The 23552-nt window shown below is 45.1% G+C and overlaps 1 protein-coding gene across 1 annotated transcript in view; it reads right to left on the reverse strand.

Annotated features, from left to right (window-relative positions):
- Positions 1-285: 285 nt before the first annotated feature.
- Positions 286-23552, reverse strand: part of NUGGC (nuclear GTPase, germinal center associated) — a 49657-nt gene continuing 26390 nt past the window's right edge. Inside the window, exons 11-19 of the mRNA XM_059071378.2 lie at positions 19046-19151; positions 17203-17336; positions 12208-12372; positions 10213-10370; positions 8591-8732; positions 7323-7431; positions 6094-6230; positions 4010-4100; positions 286-538 (exon numbers count right to left, since the gene is read on the reverse strand). Of these exons, the coding sequence (XP_058927361.2) occupies positions 399-538; positions 4010-4100; positions 6094-6230; positions 7323-7431; positions 8591-8732; positions 10213-10370; positions 12208-12372; positions 17203-17336; positions 19046-19151 (1182 nt within the window). The 3' untranslated portion in view covers positions 286-398. The remainder of the gene's footprint in view (positions 539-4009; positions 4101-6093; positions 6231-7322; positions 7432-8590; positions 8733-10212; positions 10371-12207; positions 12373-17202; positions 17337-19045; positions 19152-23552) is intronic.

Genomic DNA, 23552 nt, shown 5'->3' on the forward strand with positions numbered 1-23552 from the left:
TCCCTCCCCACCCCACTTCCCCTTTGGTAACCATAAGTTCGTTTTCTACGCCTGTGAGTCTGTTTCTGTTTCATAAATAAGTTCATTTGTATCATATTTTAGATTCCACATATAAGTTTTTCACTGTTTAGATATTTTTCTCCAGTAAAGCACAAGTTTCTTGTCCCTAAAGCTTTAGACCTTTGTGAGGGTTTCAAAATGACTCTTTCTGGCAATAGTAGAAAAATGAAATGATGTTGCTCCGTACTCAGCTTATGAGAGAAGTAACAATATACTGAGTTGTCTATAAAGCCCCCAAAGTTGGGAGGTGTTCTTTATTAGGTTTTAACAAACAGTAGTAAATCTGATTATTTGCCTCCAGGTTTGTATTCCATGGTGCCAAGCCCCAAGAATTAAATCTATGTTTTGGGGGGGCCAGATTTGCGGGGGGACATTCTCAGAAGGAAATCTTGCATGCCCCTACGCAGCAGTGCATTCTCAGCAACCTCCCTCAGGCTCCTGTGCAGCTTCTCCATCTCTTTGTATTCACTTTTGACATCTACAGAAGAGCAGAAAGTAAGCATTAGGAGTTAGTCCTTTTCAGAAACATCCCCAGAAAACAAATCCCCCGAGAATCCTGTTCTGACCTCGGTCACCTGTCCCAGAATGTGAGCTTGAGAATGGAGCTTAGAGATCGGACAGGCCAGTCAATATGTTTTATAAATAGCTCGATCAAACCAGGCATTCTTGCTCTTACCTTAAGGCTTATCTCAGCATAGGGGGCACCTTGAAAATAAACACAAACCTACCCATAAAAAAGGTCGGGGAAATCACTGAGTCTTTACAAAGGCCTCATAAGTGCTCAGTGGAAGGAGATACAAAGCACACCCCACACAAAACCTCCCCCAAGTCTTTTCCAGTCATCTCTCTCCTTCTCCGATCTCTCTCCCCACAGCTGTGCCCATTCTAAGTGAATCTGCTCTTATTTTTATCATCTCAGGTTTTTAGCCCGTGGTCTGCAATCACATGGTATCCTTTTGATGGTTAATTTTATGTGTCTGCTTGTCTGAGCTGTGGTGCCCAGATATTTGGTCAAACATTACTCTGGATGTTTCTGTCAGTATATTTTTGGATGAGCTTTACATTTAAATCAGTGGACTCCAAGTAAAGCAGATTGCCCTCCACAATGTGGGTGGGCCTCATCTAATCAGATGAAGATCTGACTAAAACAAAAGGCTGGTCTCCCCAGAGCAAGAGGGAATTCTCCAGCAGACTGTTTTCAGACTTCATCTGCAATGTCAGCTCTTCCTGGTTCTCCAGCAGACTGCTTTTGGACTTGAACTGCAAGTCTTTCTTGGATCTCCAGCCTGCTGGCCTCCCTTATCAAATTTTGGATGCACAAAACTGCCATAGTTGCATGAGCCAATCCCTTAAAATGATCTCTTTCTCTCTCCATATATATGGATATACGTATACATTCTATTGGTTCTGTTTCTCTGGAGAACCCTGACAAACACAGTCCTCTTTGAAGGGACACTTCAGACTGACCTTGGGGTTGGCTCTGGCATTGCTCCCGAAAGCCTCTCCAATCACCCTTGGCTCTATATGCCCCACATCATGACTCAGCCTCACCCACCCTGAGCTGGCCAGTGATGGGAGCCAAGACTTTGACCAAGAAGGGAGTCAGAACCCTGAGTCTATTTGTCTTTCTCCTGAGTCTAGAAGGTCTCCAATTTCCTCACTGCCTCTTAAATCGTATTTATCCTTCCAGGCTCCATTCTAGGGCCCAGCTTACTTGAAGCTACCCCAGTGTCCCAGCCCTGAATAACCACTTGTCTTCTGCACTGTGGGAATAACAGTCTGGTGCCCAAGTGCATCCCCTCCCTCAGGTTTTTGTTTAAATGTCACATTTCCAGTGAGACCTTCCCTGGTCACCCTGTCCCCTCCTCCGGGACCTCTCTCTCTCCTTCCCCGCTTTATTTTTCTCCATAGCATGGATCGCTCTTTGGCTCGCCACACCCTTTATTTATTCTGCTTCCTGCCTACCTTCTGCCCTCTGGGCTGTAAGCTCCATGAAGGCGGAGATTTTTGTCTGTATTGGTCACTGCTGTATCCTCAGTACCTAGAACACTGCCCAGCTCCTAGGAGGGGGCTGTGGTTTCTTGTGGAGCGAATGCATATGATCTGCTATTGTGATTTACAGTCTTGCACATCTTGTCTTAACAACCAGCTAAGACGCAGAGCAGGCACTGTTTCAGACCTCCTTGGTACCTGGCACAGTACTCCCTACATAGTGTATATTTACTGGTGATGGGAAGAAAAGGAGACGGTCTTAAATTATGGCAAGAGTCATTTACATCAAACTCAGGGGAACATTTTCTGTCTGTGAGACCTGGAGAGTCAGAAGACCTTTGACCACTTCGAGGGGGGGTTCTTAAAAGAAGACACGATTGGGTGACTCTAATCTTCAAACAGGTTCAAGACAGATGGTCATGGGAAAGACCGATAAATTGCAGTGCAAGGGTGTCTTATCTCCTTCCCGGAGACCATTAGGAACAGGTTAGACGGCCGTCTCACCAGCCAGAATTGGGAGAGAACGATGATTTCCAAGGAAATACGTAAGTGCAGGACAGATCTTTAGAAGCGGAAATTGTGGCTTTTTCTTTGGAAATAGCCCTGACCGCTTTCACCCTGATGGACTCACCAAAGGCAGCAGCTCTTTTTTTTTTTTTTTTTCCAAGCAGGCAACTGTGCACATAGTTTAAAACCTAAAAGACCCAGTGCAAAGCGAGTCTCCGCCCTCCCCATTCTCCAGCCTCCAGTTCCCCTCCTTAGAGGCAACCAGTGTGACCAGTTCCTGGGTACCCCATGGAGATCTTTCTGCATATACAGACGCGTACATATGCTTTTCCTTTTTTTTTTTTTTTTTTTGCGGTATGCGGGCCTCTCACTGCTGTGGCCCCTCCCATTGCGGAGCACAGGCTCCGGACGCGCAGGCCCAGCGGCCATGGCTCACGGGCTTAGTTGCTCCGCGGCATGTGGGATCTTCCCGGACCAGGGCACGAACCCGTGACCCCTGCACCGGCAGGCGGACTCCCAACCACTGCGCCACCAGGGAAGCCCTGCTTTTCCTTTTTTTCTCTCACAAATGGCAACACGTTACATGCTTTTTTTTTTTTTTTTTTTTACTTTACAGTATATCTTGGAGCTTGTTTCTTACAGCTACATATAAAGCTGCTTTTTTTTTTTTTTAACCACTTGCGAGGTCCTCTACTAGTGGTGTAGCTAAGTGAGCTTAACTGTCACGACCCCTAAGTCTACGGATGGGTCTTTGAGGTCTTGACACCATGAACAATGCTGCCCTGAATAACCTTGTGCACATGCCACTCTGCCAGGCGTGAGGATATCAGAGGATAAATGCCTAGAAGAAGGATTGCTGGGCCAAAGAATGTGCACATTTTCAGTTTTGCTAGAAATGGCCCGGTTGCTGTTTGCACCAGTTTACACTTTCCAGTTTACACCAGGGGACCTGGTGGAACCCATGGTGTGAAGGGGAGATGGTTGCCTGTTCCACACGCCCCTGGTCCTGCATCTCCAGCTCCCTGGGGGAGGAAAACAGCCCTTCTCCACCACAAACAGAAAATGAGGCTTCTCATGGGAAGATATCAGTCCAAAAGAATGGCTTTATGGAGACACCAGGACAGAGGCATGGATTTGAATTTGCCGCTTTCCAGCTATGGCCCCTCGGCATATTATCTAAGTTTCTGTTTCTGCATCTGCAAGCTGGAGCAAGAATGCCTGCCCCTGAGGGTGAATGTAAGAATGTGGTGAGACGCTGTACACAAAACCCGAACATGATGCTTGGTCTCAGCAAAGGAGGGCGCGGTCATAATTCTCCTCCTCATCTCCATCCCCTGCCCTAGAAGTTCTTCCTAACTTAATTTCTTTAAATGCAGCAAAGAGCAACCACAGTTTTGGGGGTAGGGGTATCGGTATCATCACCCTTTATGCAAAGGTTGTATGTATTTACCTGCAAGCTCCTTGTAGAGCCCATCCCCCTGGGACAAAGCAAGGGTCAGCATGGTGGTGGTGTTGCCTTTCACCTTCTCCGTGATGCCATTCTACACGACAAGGGACGGTCATTCTGTTAGGAGGGCACAGCCTAAGGGAAAGGAATCTCATCAAAGGGACCCCACCCAATCCCGCAGCCAGAGAGCGTTAGCCACTGGGGTTGCCTTTCGGCAACTTTTTCAAAGTCAGGTCCAAGGGTGGACCACTTGAGAATAGCGTGGGTGACCAGAGTCATGAGGACCACATTTCTGAGGGGTCCCACCTGCCTTTGTATCTCCTTCCCTAGACTCATGGAAATTGTCCGTCTGATGCTGAATGACCAAATCAGGAGTAATGAGGATGACAGAGGTGTGGGGTGGGGGGGAGAACAGCCACCGCAGAGACAGAAAAAGAGGCAAAGCAAGGGTCACGTCCCATTGTCCTATCATGTATTTAGTCACTGCGTAAATGTCGACCTCCTGCTTTTCATAATACGCCATTAATATATAACTTTCCAACTACCTGAGAAATGTCTTCTTGCTACTCTCAGTCGTTCTATCAACTAAAACCAGTTTTCCTCTTCTAAGCATCTCTTGCCTCCCTTTGAAAAACACTGGACTCTCCACTAGCCTGACAGAGCCTAGTTTTGAACCTGCATCTCCTGACTCCAAGTCTTATGGTCTTTTCTTCAGTGCACCAGGCTGGAAACCCAAAGCTCTAATCTCGGCTGCATCTGTGAGCCTTGTTCTAGTACCTCAGGCCCTTGGCCTCAGCTTCCTTGTTTGTGAGATCAGAGACTGGGAACCCTCTGCGGTCTTGCCCAGTTTCACCTTCCTGCATTGCTGTCATTTAAGATACATTTGTACATGCTCAACATGCTAATCATTTTTCAGTGCAATTGTTTTCTTGGGCACCTTAAGGGCCAGTTTTTATACATTCAGTGGGGATTGGCAGCTGTAGAGTTTGGCAAATTTTCTGCAAGTATTCATAGTTGGTGGTGATATGTTAAATGATGGAAACTAAACCACGCCTGGTAAATGAGATACCTCTTAGCCTGGTCCAAGAGATATTACATGCCTTGTATTGTGGAGAAAGGTATTTTCCAAAACTGTGGTGATGCGGGGAGAGGAGGTTGTGCAGAAGCAGGTTTCAGGAAGCAGGCTGGTTCAGAGGTGGATGGAAATAGCAAGGAGCTGGGGTCCTCACGAGGTTGGGAGAGAGTCAGCTAAACCTGGACTGAGGCTGATGAATTTGGAAACCCTATTGCCTTGGGGCCTGGGCTGGGGGGCAGCCAGCAGTACCTTGGACTAAAACAAAGAATTTATATGACTTGGGGAGGGGTTGGCAAGCTAAGAGACCCAGGGCTGGGATAAGATCGTCCAAGCGTACTTGACAGAAGCACTTAGGTTTGAGGAAACTGTTAGGAACTGTCTTCTGAGATAGACAGAGTCACACCTAAATCTATGCCAGGGACTGTAACGGACTGACCTATAATAGTTGACTGGCATTTATCTATTGGTATTTTACGTAGACAGGTCATTTTCCCTCATTAAAAAAAAAAATTCTGTCTTAAGATTATGCTATTGCCGGAGCCAGGCTACCTGGTCCCAAATCCCTGCTCTGTAACTTACTAGCTGTGTGACATCTTGATACACCTCGCTCTGCCTCAGTTTTCTCATCTGTAAAATGGGAACAATAATAGTATACTTCACAGAGTTGCTGGGGATTCAATGAACTCATGTTTGGGAAGAGCTTAGGATCCCCTCTAGATATTACAGTTGTCCTAGTGATGACTCAGTAAAGAGGAAAGAGGCAGGAGAGAGCTGGAGGGGCTGCATTTCTGAAGCCACGGCCTCAGAGAGAGAAGCCCGAGCCACCATGTGGTGGCAGTGGAGGCTGGCCTCCTCCCCAGCATCATGGGCATTGGTTGGGCCCTCTCTGGAGAAGGCATCCGGCTCTATTTGGGCTCAAACAACTACTACATTTTCTGTCTTCTGTCCCTTCTTCCTGTGCTCCCCCAGGAGCCTCTTCGGGACTGGAATTCAAACCATGGATGTCAAATACCTTCAGCTGGTGAAATTGGTGCTGCATCCTTTCTTGAGCCCGTTCGAACATGCCCTCGGCCACCTGCCGGTCCAGCCCTCTTCTGAGGACATCTTTCATTCTTACACATGCTTTTTTGCCCGTGATCTGAGCTGCCTCTGGCAAAAATGATAGTCACAGTCACAGCACAGCAAGGACTTGCTTAGAGACCTTTAGCATCAGCAAGACAGACAAGCAAACAGGGACTTCCCTGGTGGCGCAGTGGTTAAGAATCTGCCTGCCACTGCAGGGGACACGGGTTCGAAACCTGGTCCGGGAAGATCCCACATGCCGCAGAGCAACTAAGCCAGTGCACCACCACTACTGAGCCTGTTCTCTAGAGCCCGCGAGCCACAACTACTGAAGCCCACGTGCCACAACTACTGAAGCCTCCACGCCTAGAGCCCGTGCTCTGCAACAAGAGAAGCCACTGCCATGAGAAGCCCGTACACCACAATGAAGAGTGGCCCCCGCTCGCCGCAACTAGAGAAAGCCCGCGTGCAGCAACGAAGACCCAATGCAGCCAAAAATAAATAAATAAATAAATTTATTTTTAAAATAAAAAATAAATTAAATCATTTAAGAGGCACATTTTTTTAAAAAAAGAAAGACAAGCAAACAAACTATACACACCCACATACACACACATATATATTATCCATACCTACATACATACACTTATATATATTCATACATGTAGCACCATTTTCTACACCATGGAAATAGAATAACATGATACAAAACACTAACTCAATATTTAGATCACCTTCATGTTGAAAATCTAATGAGGGAATTAAGCAGAAGCTTCCAAAATTCCAAACTCACCCGTCCACCCCAGAAAAGAAAACAGTGGGACCACCAAACCAAGAAAAAGCTGGAAAGTGAGTTTACAAATACTTAAAGAAAATAAGAATGAGAATTGGATAATGGATTTTTTAGTTTAATTAGCTGAGACGCAGCACGGAGAGGAGAAGCAAGGTGTCTAGATAAAGGGTGGACAGAAAGAACTAGAAACACACAGATTAGAAATGGTTCATGACTGACCTCTCCCCACACCCTTGCAATTGTTTGGTTTTAATTTGTAGACCAAGAGTGTTATGGGGACTTAGGACACAGGAGGACAAATACTTAGAAGGGGGAGCTGCAGACAAGGATGCTAAAGGAGCCGACAGACCCCGGAGGAGGTGGAAAAGTTACTCTTGGGGGCCCACCTTCGTAACAGGGCTTCAGGTCGTTCTGAACAGAGGTGCTGAGAGACTCATAAATCCTCCTCTTCTTTCTGAGGATGTGTCCCTCCAGGCCTCCCAGGATGGCGCTTATCTGAGAATCCACGTTAACAAAAAGCCATCTGTGACAACCCCTTAATAGAAGCAGGGCGGGGGTTCCCGTGTACGGCCACCGCCTCCCCTACCCTGTATTATCATTGGCTGGTCTCCGCCACTGTGAACTCCTCACAAGCAGGAACTTCATCTGAAGCACTTTTCTATCCCCAAGTGCTTCACACAGTGCCGGGCGCCTCAGAAAACTCGATAACTATTTGCAGAGTTGAACTCGGGTGCATGCAAGCTGCTGGGATGGGGCATTTGGGGGAGGGCGGGGGAGGCACAGGCGATTTCTCTAGTGTTACCCTGTAATTTGGGCTGGGCCTGTGCTGTGGACTGAATAGTCACGTTCCCCCAGATTCTTATGTTGAAATCTTAAACCCCAATGTGATGGCATTAGGAGGTGGGGCCTTTGGAGGTGATTAGGTCTTACGGAGGGAGCCCTCCCAGTTGGGATGATTCCCCCTATAGACAGACAAGACCCCAGAGAGCTCCTCTGCCCCACCTGCCGTGTAAACACACAGCAAAAAGACGGCCACCCGTGAACCAGGGAGCAGGCCCAACCGGACACCAAATCCGCCTACGCCTTGATCTTATACTTCCAGAACTGTGAGAAATAAATTTCTGCTGTTTATAAGCTGCCTGGTCTATGGGATTTGTTACAGCGGCCCAAACAGGCTCAGACAGCCTGGACTAAGAAAAGGAGTCACAGCCAAGAGCCTTGAGGACTCAAAACTAAAAAATGATCTGCAAAAAAGGACACTTCTTCGAACTTCACCGCTGTGGATAATACTTCACGATATTGGCAAAAACGATAAAGAAGCCAGTGAGAATGTTACAAGTGGATTCAAATGTTTATACTTCTAAGGATTCTTTGAAGATTCTTCTTGGGAACTGGGGCTACTTGACAATCTCAGCATTTACTGTTGCTTGCTTCTCAGTGAGACAAAGCTTGCTACGTCTGTAGCAGACTCAGGACCGCTTCTCTTTGCCCCATCCCACTGTGTTCTGTATCCCACAGTGCCTGCGGTAAGGTCCACCCAGACCCTGGACACTCCGGGGAAACAAGTGGGAAAAGACAGGCAACCTCCAAAAACCCGCTGGGAAGAAAACCACTACCCAACCTCGCTGCCCTCTTCCCTTTATACGGATCTTACCTCCTGGATCAGGAAACTCTTTTTATAGCTATCATATTTCCAGCCATTTCTTATCCCAATTTCCATCATCTTCTCCTGCAGAGAGTGCTTAAAAGCATCTATGTGGGGCAGCAGAGCTGAACCGTCAGTGGGCTTCCCAGACCTACAGGGGAAAGCACCGTAAAATGTTAAGAGACAACGGTGGCTATTGTGGGGTTAAAACAAAGAGGAAACTAGCTGGGATTCTTTTACTCATTTTTAAGAGAAGGAGGACGAGATCTAACAGTTATAAAATTCCCATAATGAAGTCCGTGCAATGATGTCCATTTTACAGATGAGAAAACTGAGGTTCAGAGACGGTAGCTAATGTGTTCAACGTCACACAGCTCGTAAGTAGCAGGGCCAGACCTTGGGCACTGATCTGTTTAACCTCAAGACTCACAGTCTTTCTGCTGCCCAGGTGTTCCCACTTGAAAGGGTGGGATGAACTACACCTTAAAAGATGGGTAAGATTTAGGGACGTGAGAAGAAGGAGGAGGCATTCTCCACAGGGATGACATAGTGAACTAGGTTTCAGGACATCCCAGGAATAAGAAGCATCGGGTGAGTAGAGAAGAGGGCAGAGGCTTGAAGTCCTAGCTCTCTTACTTATGAGCCGGGTGACCCTGGGAAAACTATATGATTCCTCCGAATGGCAGTGTGTTCACTTGTAAAAAGACCAGAGCCACTTCAGAGGGTTATGGGGAGGATGTGACGACATGATGCATGCAAAGTGCTTAGCACAAGTTCCTGGTACATCTCAGTTGCTCTTTGCTGTCCTCAGGCCGGTTAAAGCCAGGGTTGACACTGACGGGGTGCTGGGGAGAGATGGGAAAGGCCAGTTGGAAGCAGGTGGAATGTCTGGAAGGCCGTTCCAAGGAATTTGGAGTTTACCCTACAGATGTGTAAACAGGGGTGGGTGAGCGTAGGTAGAATAGCAGGATTCCAAGCAAATTTAAAGGAAGGTGGGGGGCACTGGGGTGGAGGCACTGAGTAAGAATTGAGCAAAGGTAGAGTGGCTCAAACAGGAGAGGGTGGTAAGCCGGAGGGTGGTGAAATGCCAGGGGCACAGGAGGGAGGCTGGGGACAGGCTGGGGATCAGGAGAGACTGTTTCTGTGGATGGAGAAAAGGATTGGAGGTCAAGGAGGAAGGGAAGGACGGGGCGCTGTGAAGCTTCAAGCCCCCCACCCCACGCCATGTGTGTGAGTGTGCTGTGTGTCAAAAGCGAGCCACTTTTCCTTTTCTCATTCAGGGAAATTTACAAAGGCCGTGTGTTTCCTTAACTCCACACTCTCCAACCGAAATACCCCTGCCCTGGGCTCAGATCTATAAGAAAATGGATCCCCGGTGTATGTAGGAGATAGTTGAAAAATAATGGGAATCATAATATTAATCTGAAAGCAGCATCTCCAGCTGCACTCCAGGTCACCACGGGAAATTGTTAAGTAAACCAAACTAAGGCCTTTGTGTTTTGCCAAAGACTAAGTTTTCCTCCTCAAGTTGCAAGCTACTCTGGACCCTTCCAGATCCAAAGTACAAATTCTTAAAGATGAGCGTTCTTCGGATGTTTGTTCGCAGAGGATCCAAGTGAAGGATCCTTTACCTAAAAATGCCTCCAAAAACGGGATCAATCTGTTCATAGATGGGCTGCGTGATGGCTTCGTTCAGATCTATTCTCCCAAGAGTCCTGGAGGCATAGATACCGTTTTTCAGGCAAACCGCTTTCAGAGTCTGGTGAAAACCCTGGTTTCCTCTACTCCTCTGGATAATTAAACAATAAGATAGTGGAGTTAGTAGGTGTTACCTAGAATTCACAGGATCAGAGTTGCACTGCCTTTGGCCAAACACCATTACCAAGAACCACAGGGAAGAGTAGAGACCTGATCTTTCCATGTATTATTAAGCTACCCAGAGAGGACAGCAGTCACACCTCAAGTTGCCGGGTGCCCCTGCCCTGGGTTCCCAAAGCATCCTCTGCTCTCTGCTTGCATACAGCTTTGCATTTGTCTCTTTCCTCATCAGGCTGCTAAGCTGGACCATCAGCTGGTTAAGATCAGGCCCGATGTTTCATCCCTCGTGATGTCCTCACCATCTGGTCCCGGTATAGGTCATGCTCGATAAATATGTGCTAAATGAGCAGTTATTAAATGAACATGTGCTCTGACTCTACCGTGAGGACGTGTTTTAGGTTTTCCAAGCACAGCCTCGATGTTTTACACTTTTTATTAAACATTTGATAAAATGTAACTTGATGTGTATATCTTCGTAATATTTTCTCCCAGAGACATAAACTCACACATCGGAAGAAAAAAATAATACGGAGCTAGAGCTATAAGAGACTTGACGAATTTTAGCCACATGGTGGTCGATCCTCAGTAAAGAGAATAAAAAATACATTTGCACTGACTGAAACTTCAGTAGAGGGCTTTGTGATCATTGATCAATGATATATGTTTTAAGGGAATGGCCGTGTAGCGTGGTACGACTGGTATCATACTGTCTCTATCGATCCATATCTATCTTCCCATATCAATCTATCTCTTTTAATATTCTGCCATATTTGCTTAACATTATAACATGAGCATTTCCTGAATTCACTGTAAATACTTCCAAGAAATTATGTGAATAACCACGTGACGTCATATGGATGTATCATAATTCACTTTACCATTCTTGTATACGATTAGACATTTAGGCTATTGTACTACGTTACCTAGAGATGTGATGTTAGTATATACATGTCTGCCCAAAGATCTGATCGCAAAGGCCAGTTGCTTATCAAATCGGAACACCCGGGATTGTGCCCATAGCCACAGAGTCAAGAAGCCATTGAAGGGCCGAGGAGAGAGGGGACAGTTCCTGGGATGAAGCCCTGGTGACAGCCGGAAGGTGCCTGATGCTGTTCCTTCCTCCACAAGCACATTGTCTCGGAGGACTGGTCCCCACCTCGTGCCTTCACCTTCTCGGCACCCACCCACTCATTCACTTTTTGTGATCTGGGATCTTCCACCATCGTATAGAAACAGTTCTCTCCAGGGCCGCTTCGTGACCTATCGCTATGAAACAAATTACCCCAAACTTCATGGCTCAAACCACCACACACATTTCTTATCTCTCATCCCTTAGAAACCCCATATAACTCTTGAATGATTAAAAGATAAAACAACAATTTGTGTGCCAAGTGAGAGATTATAGGGTGCTTTCTTACAGTGTATCTAACTGATACTTACATCAGTCCTGTGAAAGAGATTGGGCAAGTGTTTACCATCCCCATTTTAGAGAAGAAAAATCCCAACAGGCTTAAGTGGGTTTAGGGCCTTGCCCAGGCCTTCAGAGAGGATGTTTGGTGGGGCTGGCCTTCAAAACAAGACCCTCGGATCCTAAATGCCAATTCTTTCTGCTGCACATGTACCCTTCCCTGTGCCCTCACGATGCACAAACAATTCACTCAATGTGCTTTCTTGTGTGCAATTTTCACTCTCTCCTAATTTCTTCTAGCTCTTTATTTCTTTCAAAAGCAATGGGATAGTGAAAAAAGGTGGTGAATCAGGCAGGCCTCACCGAACATCACGGTTTTTCTCTTTAGAGGGTCACTCACCACCAGGCACGCCCCAAGGATCCGTCGGTAGGAACTCCTGGCATTTCGGACCCCTTCTTGCAGAGGCTGCACGATGTGGGCAAAGCACTGGTCGATGGCCTTCTCCAGCAGCTGTATCTCCTCTTCCACAAATCTCCGCAGGTCACTCACGTGCAAGTATTCGCTCTAGGCACAAGGACCATCAGGACCATGAGGCCGCCCCCTCCCTAAAGGCACCGTCTCCTCCAACTCTGCTTTCTTTAAGTCTGTCACCAACACAAGATTTAGCTGGAGCAGATCACCCACAGTGGACTCCTCCCTGTCATCCCAATAAGGCACCCTTCAGGGCACAGGCCTCCTTAAGCTCTGTGGGATTGGAGAATCGAACAAATATATCCTCCTGCAACTTTTACTGCGGTTCAATCCATTAGGCTACTTGAAAGAGTAAATATTTTTTAAAAATCCAACTGTCATTAAAAGAGATTTTTCCAGTGACATCTGATTCAACAAATATTTAATGAACTTCGTGCACAAAGCAGTTTTGGAGGATAGGGTTTCTCAAACTTTAACGTGCATCGAAATCACCAGAAGAGTTGGTTCAAACCCAAGGGCCTGGGATTCTACATTGCTAGCAAGCCCCGGGTAGTACGGATCTTCTGGACCCCACTTTAAATAAACAGCAAAGCTACAGGACCACAAAAATAAAGACTTGGTTCCTGCTTCAAAGGAGAATAGTCTAGTCAGGGAAGAAAATATCTATTCAAATAATACAAGGGAGTCACCGCCAGGGGCAGCCTTGACCTCTAGGTCCCAAACTGGGAACTCTGTAGTGTCCGTCCCCTGTATGAGAACCCTGCACGGTGCCTGAGTGCAGTAGAAAGAAACCGCACTCCTTAGCTCATCACTTAAGGTCCTTCGTGGCCAGAACGCAATCAATTTCTCCAGCACCACCAGCTCTCTGTTTGCCCAAAAGGTCCTCCTGCGTAGCTGCCCCTGAACTTGCTACCATTCCCCAAATGTGCCATCCTTTTGGTCCTTTGCATGTGGTCCTCCCATGTTCTCATACTCCCAAAGCTCAAAAGTCACTTCCCATGTGATGCTCTCCCTGACTCCCCGGGCAGACTTGGGGTGCTCTTTCCTGGGCTCCCGTTACATTTAGGACACCGCTGCTGTGCTATGTTTCTCTCGGGCCATGTGTCTCCTGCCCTGGGCCAGCACCTTGCTGGAGAGACAGACTCTGTTATTCATGTTTGTTTATTCCGAGGCAGGGCACGGAGAGTACGGTCCAGAAACATTTCTGGGATGAATGAGTGGCGTGGAGAAATGGCTGGATAACGTAGGCTTTGAAAGTGTATTCCAAATTTGATGACAGAAATGACTCTTGAATTGAGGTGTGACCTTACAGAGATGACTTAGCATCTCGGGATCGCAAGGGTATCGTCTGTGAAGTCAGTGAATGGGGCTGAATGATCCTGAAAAGAGCCTCAGACTCCTAAACCCTGAGTCTCAGAATAGAGGAGTTTTAGAAGTTTATGGAAACTATTCCACTTCAGGCAAGACCTGGGGAGTTTCAGAGTTTTCACTAGTTAGAAATCTGTAAGCCATACTTTCTCCCCCGGAGTTCCCTCTAGATTCTTTGGAGCTCGTGGTGTCACTAGTGATCAAAATGAAAGACGAAAAAAGTCATGAGAAGAAACTCCACGGGCAAGATTCTCACAAAGGCTCACTCTCAAAGAATCCTTGTTGAAGAAGCAAAAGCATGATAAGAAGGGAAGGGGCTGGAAATAAAAGAGCAGTAAGAAAGGGAAAGGCTGGCATCTACTATGAATAAATGCAGGACTCATTCAACACTGAGATCGTCATCATCAACTTCCCATTGATTCTTAAAAATAAAGACTAGATCCCTGTTCATTTAAAATCGCTAACTGGGCTTCCCTGGTGGCACAGTGGTTGAGAGTCCGCCTGCCGATGCAGGGGACGCAGGTTCGTGCCCCGGTCCGGGAAGATCCCACGTGCCGCGGAGCGGCTGAGCCCGTGAGCCGTGGCCGCTGAGCCCGCGCGTCCGGAGCCTGTGCTCCGCAACGGGAGAGGCCACAACAGTGAGAGGCCCGCGTATCGCAAAAAAATAAATTAATTAATTAAAATTTTTAAAAAATAAAATCACTAACTATCCAAACTCTAAAATTTTTGGTTTGAGTCACAATCTTAAAAAATGATCCGTCACATATATTTTTAGATTTTTTTTTTTTTCCAGAATGCAAAGGAACTGACAAACTCTTGCCTTCCAGCTTTCCATCAGAGAACTAAGACTGAGACCAATATCAGAGGCCAAAGAATTTTGAGTAAGCCTGCTGGCAACTCCTTCTAAAAGGCTATCACAGAAGTGCCAGCCAGCCCCCTCCTCTGTGTCTTCTGTCACCTGCAGCCTGGCTACAAGGAGGGACTGAGTCCCTAAACGGGTTGCGCCTCCATACCACGCTCCAACTTTGATTGCAAAATGCTTTGTCCTGGTGTTTATAAAATAAACCAACCACACACAGCACCACATCTGATTTGTTTTCCATCAGCACTTCCAAAAGCAATCTTTTGCTGGGTAAAGAGGCAACTTTCACCCCAAAGAATTTTGCGGGGTAGTTAGAATGTCAAAACGTTCGCTAGTATTTCAGAGGACAAAAGTCAAATTGGAAAATCTCAGATTCCAGGAGTGTTTCTTTTTTCTTACACAGAACTAGACCCAAACAAGGCATAAGAAAGACGATGAAAAAGATGATGAGTCTTGCTCTATATGACACTTTTAATTTCTAAAATGTGGACATTTGACTGACATTGCGTGGACCATCAAGAGTTGACATTGCTGGGATTTCCCTAGTAGTACAGTGGTTGGGAATCCACCTGCCAATGCAGGGGACACAGGTTCGAGCCCTGGTCCGGGAAGGTCCCACGTGCCGCGGAGCAACTAAGCCCGTGCACCACAAGTACAGAGCCTGCGCTCTAGAGCCCGCGAGCCACAACTACTGAGCCCGCGTGCCACAACTACTGAAGCCCCCACACCGCAACTACTGAAGCCCGTGCGCCTACAGCCCAGGCTCCACGACAAGAGAAGCCACCGCAATGAGAATCCCGCACACTGCAACAAAGAGTAGCCCCCGCTCGCCGCAACTAGAGAAAACCCACGCGCAGCAGCGAAGACCCAACACAGCCAAAAATAAGTAAATAAATTAATGGATTAAAAATAAAAGAGTTGACGTTGCTTCCTTTTCACACTGAAGTCAGGCCCCCACCCGCTGCCCCTGCGCATCACTCCACAGGACCCTCCCAGGTTCACTGTCCCACATTCTCAGGACCAGCCCTACTGGTACATTTCTCTCCCCTTGCCCTGTTCTGCATAACAAGAAGTCAGACAGCTTGGCCGTGCGAATCTGATAGCTGACAGCAAGTGTGGAAATACAGAAATACCCAGCAAATGAGAACACACAAAGGCTATTAATTTAGAGCTTGCTAGAGCAAGAGAGTCAGTGGCCATCACGGGCATTTGGCAGACACGCAAAGGCAAGCAGGGGGATGGGAAGGCTTCTGGTGCCCTGATCAGAGGCTCGTGGCATGGGGCAGCCGCAGGTGGAGACCTTGAAGCAGGGATCCTATGTGAGTCATGAGGATGCCTATTTATCTTTTCTTGATGGGTCCTCAGTTGGAAGTAGGGATAAAGATCAGGGAAGCCCATGAGCTAACAAGGCTGTCTGTGATGAGAGTTTCACGGGCAGCCAATTATAGCGAGGATATGTGGGATCAGAATAAATGCAGCCTGCTGGGAGACTGTCATTTGCAGAATTAAAGGCAATGCAATCGTTGCTAAAGGGTTTAGTTTGGACGGGGAGATGTAACCTTCCAGCCATACTTCTGTCCTCTGAATCGGATGGGTTGTTTTTGTGTGTTTCAGGTTGTTTAAATTTTTTTTTTTTCTGTTTTGTAAGCAACCAGTGCTGTATGTTAAAACACCTAAGAGAAATGGCAATCCGTTTGCCATAAAATATGGATGACAGTTAAGAAAAAAAGGATAAGGGAAGCCCCGCCCAGTGGTTAACAAAGGTCTGGCCATTTGGGGCTGATTGTTAGAGAACTTATTGTTTAGCTTCTTAGATTGTTACTAGAGATAGCAGTCTAACTTCCTACACGTTTTAGAGCAGGCTGGCTTCCTGAGCTGTTCATTGTAGATGGGGGGTTGGTTTCCCAGGCAGTTTGCTGCAGGCTGTGGGTCAGAGTTCTGTTTTTATATGGGCTTGTCTGTTTGTATTTTCATTCCCTCCCAAGGAAACAATGCGGTTAGTGATTGATTCCAGCAACAAAGTTTTCTCCCAGACTCTCCCAAACCTTGAATTTAACAGCTTATCCCTCTTATCTTAGGGTAAAAAAAAATTCATCCATCAAAAAGATAACTTTGTCCACTACCATGAAAAATGTCATTTTTAACTGGTTATTTAGAAGACCTGCATTCTAGACCATGAAGATAATATCTCTCTGCTAAAAGGCCCTCCTCTTTTCCTTCCTCTCCCATTATATAACCAGGCTGCTCTGAGTTTGAGATTCTGACAGCACCAGGCCACGCAGGAAGTCCACAGGCAGAAGAAAGTTTTTTGGACTGTATGTGCACACATGCCTCTTTAGGATATTCCAGCAGAAGTAGACAAATCCCTCCTACCATTAAACACATTCTACCTGATTCAAGTCTCAGGAGAGGCCAAAGTGACTATTTTTACCTTTTCCTCTCAGCCCATCTGTCATAGGTAAAACATTCTTTCTTTCTTTTTTTTTTTTTTTACTCATTTGTTTTTTTTACTCAAAGGTTACAATGTTAACCCTCGAATTATCTTTCTGCTCTCTTTAGATTCTCTGAGCTTAGGGTCTTCCTCTGATGAGAAAAGAAAGATTACGAGGGGCAGTTAATTTTCTAACTTGGAAAGAGGGCGCACTCTGCCCAGGCCAGGAGGCAGAGGACACACGGCCCAGGGGTCTCCCTACCTGCAGGCTGTCTGTGCAGCTGAAACCCTCCGTCAGCAGCAACAGGCCAAAAGCTTCAGTGACGTACTTGGTTACCATCCTCCTCTTCTTATCCAAGAGCCTTCTCCTGATGTATTCTCTTAACTTGGGGATCTCTGGAATTCACAGGCAGCACCAACAATTTGAAAAGACCAGAGCTGGTAGGAAATAGAATTCTTAAAAATTAACAGATCAGGTTGGCAGTCTGAATTAACTTCCGCTGAGGTCCTACGCGGGTGGGTTGCTCACTAAACCAACCCATCTGTTTTCCCCAGTCTAGGATCAGCAGCTATGGATGGTAGATCAGCAGTGATGCATGCTAATTTTATTCAGTGGTAGAGAGCAAACGCCGTGGAAAAGTTCAGGCTGGTTAAAAAAATGGGCACTTCCCTCTGGATGGTAGTTACGTGGATGGTATATAGAACCGGGGGCTCACATTTCTAGAGCCTCAGCCATTTGGTCCCGCTAGACTTTTCTATCTATATCAAATAACCATTAACATCAAAATAGCTCATGCTTGCTGTAGAAAGGGTAGGACCTCTGACAAGGGCAATTCCAGATTAGACACGTATCTTAGTCCGAATCCTCTGTTAGTCGGAAGATAACAGATGTCATGCTACTTTCTCCCCATTATCCCTGTAAGTGGAAATGTTTCTATATTATTCCTTGCCTGTGCCGTGCTGATTATTTCTTTGATATCCCTGTTCAAGCAGTTTCCCATTTCTGGCAACTTTTCACATCTTCTGCTCCTTAATCGCCTTTGACACTCATCCATGTCTGGTGACATAAAGGCCCATTTTAAACCATTTTCAGCTGAGATCAAGGTCAAGCTCAGATCCTGCCTCCTCACCCAGCTTTCCTTCAGTAATCCAGTCACACAGGTCCTGGGTGCTCTGAATTTCTGCTGTACTCAGAGCACCATAGGACCAGCCTCATTTGTACTTTGATTTTTGCACGTGGCTTAGTATAGTAAGTCCCCGACTTACGAACCTTCACGTTGCGAACTTTCAAAGATTCAAACGTGCATCTGGTTCCAGCAAGGAACCAGAACCTGCGCCACCCACGTCAGGCGTGAGTGACATGGCAGCCTGCCCTCCGTCTCCTATCGCTGACGATCCTTCAGCTCTACCATCTCCCACCTGCTCTGCCTCCTCCAGTCAGTAACTCTTCTTGCCTGTTTGCTCCATGCCAGCGCCTGTGTGCCAGCTGTTGTGCTGTACTACTGTACTTTTCAAGGGACTGCACTGTAAGGTTAAAAATGTTTTCTTTATTTTTCGTGTTTGTTTTTTATGTATTATTTGTGTGAAAAGTATTATAAACCTATTACAATATAGTACTATATTATAGCCGATTGTGTTAGCTGGGTACCTAGGCTCATTTTGTGGGACTTACAAACAAACGGGACTTATGAACACGCTCTCGGAATGGAACTCGTTCGTATGTAGGGGACTTACTGTATTAGCTCTTCATGTAAATTTCAAGTTCTCTGAAGAAAGGAGCCATGTTCTTTAACCCTCACCCCACCCCCAAAGAAAAAGCATGCCATGGATGCTTCTTCTACCTGTCCCTGGGTGAGCAAGGACTCTCAAGGCAAACACTAAGGAAATAGCAACTCATCGTTAAGATTTGGAGGAGAAAGGAATTGTGGTCTCGGGCACCACAGCAATGCAGAGAGAAACACGCATATACTTGCTCATAGGTATAGAAACTGTGGCAAACTAGAAGTGTGGCACAGAAAGTTCTAGAATGGGAAATTCAGAGTGCCAAGCTTCATCCTGAGAATTAGAGTGGCTGAGATGAAAAAATATATTTATGTATAAATTACCAGTTTCCTCCTCGGTGAGGAGAGCTTGCTGCCAGTACTCCTGGGCGCTGACCGTGTACACCAGCTCTGAGTCTTCCAGAACCCTGGAGTCAGCTGGCAGTTTTCTCTGAAGTGAGAGAGGCACACAGAGAACACAATAACTCAACCACCGCAAAGGCAACCATGCACATGCTCCACAAGAGCCTTCAGCAAACTTTAGCTCACTTGCTTTCTGTTCTGCACAAGCCCTGTAAGGAATAAGCAATAGTCCCAGTGTCAAATGTTCCCATCTGTCCACCTCACAAGGTCGGAGGTTGTGAGGACACTGTTGCAGAGATTCTCTTGGGAGTTAAAATAAATAGCAATTCTAGAAGGAAATGTATAGAGAAAATAGTTCAAAATTGTATTTAACCTTAAAAAACTAAAGATAGAGTTACCATATGACCCTGCAATCCCACTCCTGGGCATATGTCCGGAGAAAACTGTAATTCCAAGAGACATATGCACCCCTATGTTCATAGCAGCACTATTTACAATAGCCAAGACATGGAAGCAACCTAAATGTCCATCAACAGATGAATGGTTAAAGAAGACGTGGTACATATGTACAATGGAGTACTACTCAGCCATAAAAAAGAATGAAATAATGCCATTTGCAGCAACACGGATGGACTTGGAGGGCATTATACTATGTGAAATAAGTCAGACAGAGAAAAACAAATACCATATGATATCATTTATTTGTGAAATCTTAAAAAAATGATACAAATGAACTTATTTACAAAACAGAAATAGACTCACAGACATAGAATACAGACTTATGGTTACCAAAGGGGATAGTGGGGGGGGGATAGATTAGGAGTTTGAGACTAACATATACACATTGCTATATATAAAATAGGTAAACAACAAGGACCTACTGTATAGCACAGGGAACTATAGTCAATATCTTGTAATAACTTATAAAGGAAAAGAATCTGAAAAAGATTATAGTTAGATAGATAGATATAGATATTATAACTGAATCGCTTTGCTGTACACTTGAAACTAACACATAATAAATTAACTGTACCTCAATTTTTTTAAAAGGTATATTTAAATGGTCAGAGGGGGGGAAAGTACCAGGATCCATTGTGGCAAAAGAAGCACAAGGCTGACAAAGGCAGTGATGGGCAGGAGCCAGCTTGGACCAGCTCCCGAGCATCCATCGTACACAGCTCCTCCCAACTCCGCCCTCAGCACCAGCACATCGGTAGCTTGAAACTGGCAAGGGAGCATTTACACCACAGGAATCGGCAAATGGTACAAATTGGGCCTTTTTTGTTTTTTAAACAGGGAGGTGACTGTTAAAACGTTTATCAATTTATCAGCACAACACAACACTGGGCAAAGGTCCTATAAAAGCGCAAGTTTCTTAACTGGGTGGTTAGTCATCCTACACATTTAAATGCAGAGTAATGTTTAAGCAAATGTTGGTTTTCAATGTCAAGGAATTAAAAATCATATGAGAAATTTTGTATGCTTAGAAAAACATCACCACAGAGAAGTCACACTAGAATGACACATAAATGATGTTTCATAATACTTCATTCTTCTCACTTAAAAGAGAAAAGCCATAAAGAGTATGCCTGTGTATGCATGGGTATATGGGGGGGCGTAGAACACAGTAGGGAGTTGTCAGCCTTCCTCTGATGCAAAGATATAAAAAAGCTGAGTGAGTGGTCGACTGGGAGAGGCAAGAAGCTGCATCTCTGGCAAGTTGTGGGCCCATCTAGTCAAGGCTGGAGTAGAGATGCTAGAAGCCCCACACTCTAGTCAGAACCAAAGTTATATAAAGGAGCTGCCAAGATTATCATTTTTTCCCTGCTTGATAGAGTTTTGACTCTAGGAAAATGTTTAGGGAAAGTTGACCCCACTTTCTACTGGGAAATAAAACTAATGTGCAGGGCTTCCCTGGTGGCGCAGTGGTTGAGACTCCACCTGCCGATGCAGGGGACACGGGTTCGTGCCCCAGTCCGGGAAGATCCCACGTGCTGCGGAGCGGCTGGGCCCGTGAGCCGTGGCGGCTGAGCCTGCGCGTCCGGAGCCTGTGCTCCGCAACGGGAGAGGCCACGACAGTGAGAGGCCCGCGTACCGCAAAAAAAAAAAAAAAAAAAAAAAAAAAAAAAAAAAAACTAATGTGCAATTAAATGTCAGTAGAGTTTTAAAATAGTAAAAAGGAAAGGAGTATTCCTAGCTTTACCCACGTGTTTGCATTATTTAAAATTTTGCTCTAAATTTTGTATATCTTTTCTAAGAATTATTGAAGATTAGTTGACACTTCTTGTTATTGTAATCCAAAGAAATATTTTTATAGTGTCAATGGGATGGCTACAGTAGCAGGTTCCGTATTATTGTTAAAGAGAAGTAGAAACACTTACAGTTGGAGGGTAGGATCCAAGAGCTAAGTAGATACTCATCAGATTATCCTATAGAAAGATGAGCCACTGTTATCATTTACACACACAGTTTTTAATAACTATATATAGCATAATGTATTAAGTTTGTAAGAAGATATTGTATATAAGAAAGGAGAAAACCTGGAAGCTCAAAATAGAAGTGACACAAGATGGAAGCTGAATCAAAAAGCATATAGGAAAGTTGGAGTTAGATTGAAATCAGGAATATAATTTGTAACCCCATTTAAAAAAATTTATATAATTTTTAAAGGTAACTTTTCATTTACAGTTATTACAAAATATTGGCTATATTCCCCATGTTGAGCCTATCTTATACCCAATAGTTTCTACCTCTCACTCTTCCACCCCATATTGCCCCTCTCCCCCCACTGATAACCTCTAGTTTGTTCTCTATATCTGTGAGTCTGTATCTTTTGTGTTATAGTCAATAGTTTGTTGTATTTTTCAGATTCCATATATAAGCCATTATCATACAGTATTTATCTTTCTATGACTTATTTCACTTAGCATAATGCCCCCCAAGTCCATCCATGTTGCCGCAAATGGCAAAATCTCATTCTTTTTTATGGCTGAGTAGTATTCCATTGTATGTATGTATGTGTGTGTATATATCTATTATCTATCCATCTATGTATTTATCTACATATATATATATATATATATACACACACACACATATAGACACTGCAACTTCTCTATCCATTCATCTGTTGATGGATACTTAGGTTGTTTCTAAGTCTCAGCAATTGTAAGTAATGCTGTTATGAACATTGGGGTGTATGTATCTTTTTGAACTAGTTGCAACCCCATTTTTAAAAAAATCTATATTTTCTAGCTTTGTCATTAAAATGACTTTGCAGTGATATCACCCTGTCCACTTTTTTTACTTGTATGAATTATTTGATATGTACCCCTTGCACCCCAACTTTTATTTTTAATATTATTCTCTGCTAAAAGAAACCCAAGTTTCTTTGATAGTAATAGTTCCATGCCTTGAGGCAGGGAAAAAGAAAATGGTCCTGAATATGTTCTTGTTGCCAGAGAGGAAAGATTTTTTTTTTTTTTTTAATGTCTGGGTAATTCTAAAAGGAACCAGCTTAAATTAAAGGCTCCCATTGGCCAAGATGTGAACTTGAACATCAAAAAGAACACAGTAATTCTGTGAAAAGCCATGAGTTCATTATAATCCTCAAACTGAGTAAAATAATAAGGTATTATGAAATAATAAGCTCTATCTCTATCTATCTATCTATCTACCTATCTATCTATCTATCTATCTATCTATAGGTCTCTGTCCTGAGTTCCCAACACAGGGCTCCTAAACCCCTTATAAATAGGGGGTTTCATTCTAACATTGAGTCTTGGGCCCCAGTTCCCAGCACAGAGCTCCCAAATCCCTTGGAATTTCTACCCCCACCCCCATTCTCCAGAGAGGGGAGAGGAGCTGGAAATGGAGTTAATAATTGATCATGTTTATCTGATGAAGCTTCATAAAATCCCAGTAGCGTGGGGTTCGGAGAGCTTCCAGGTTGTGAGCACATCCACATACTTGGAGAGCGATGCACCCCAGTTCCATGGGGACAGAAGCTCCTGCGCCGGGGACCCTCCCAGACCTCGCCCTATTTATCTCTTCATCTGGCTGTTCATCTCTTACCATATCCTTTATTATATAGTAACCTGGTAAATGTGAGTGTCTCACTGTGAGTTCTGCGAGCTGTTCTAGCAAATAACCCAACGCAAGGGAGAGGAGGTCATGGGAACCAATTTGTAGCCAAGTCAGGCAGAGTTGTGGGTAACCTGGGCACCTACTTCTTGCGATTCATATCTGAAGTGGGAGGCAGTCTTGTGGTACTAAACCCTTAACCTGTGGGATCTGACACTATCTCCAGGTAGACCATGTCAAATTGAGTTAAATTGTAAGGTGCCCAGCTGGTGTCAGAGAGAATTGCTTAGTGTGAAGAAAACTCCCACACATCTGGTGTCAGAAGTGTGATTGCGGTAGTCATGTGTGAGTGAAGGAGAGAGGCACTGAGCAATAGCATAGGTTTTCTTTACAGGTTTTCTAAAGC

The sequence above is a fragment of the Kogia breviceps genome, chromosome 8 (assembly GCF_026419965.1).
Source record: "Kogia breviceps isolate mKogBre1 chromosome 8, mKogBre1 haplotype 1, whole genome shotgun sequence".
In the NCBI taxonomy this organism is placed as follows: domain Eukaryota; kingdom Metazoa; phylum Chordata; class Mammalia; order Artiodactyla; family Physeteridae; genus Kogia; species Kogia breviceps.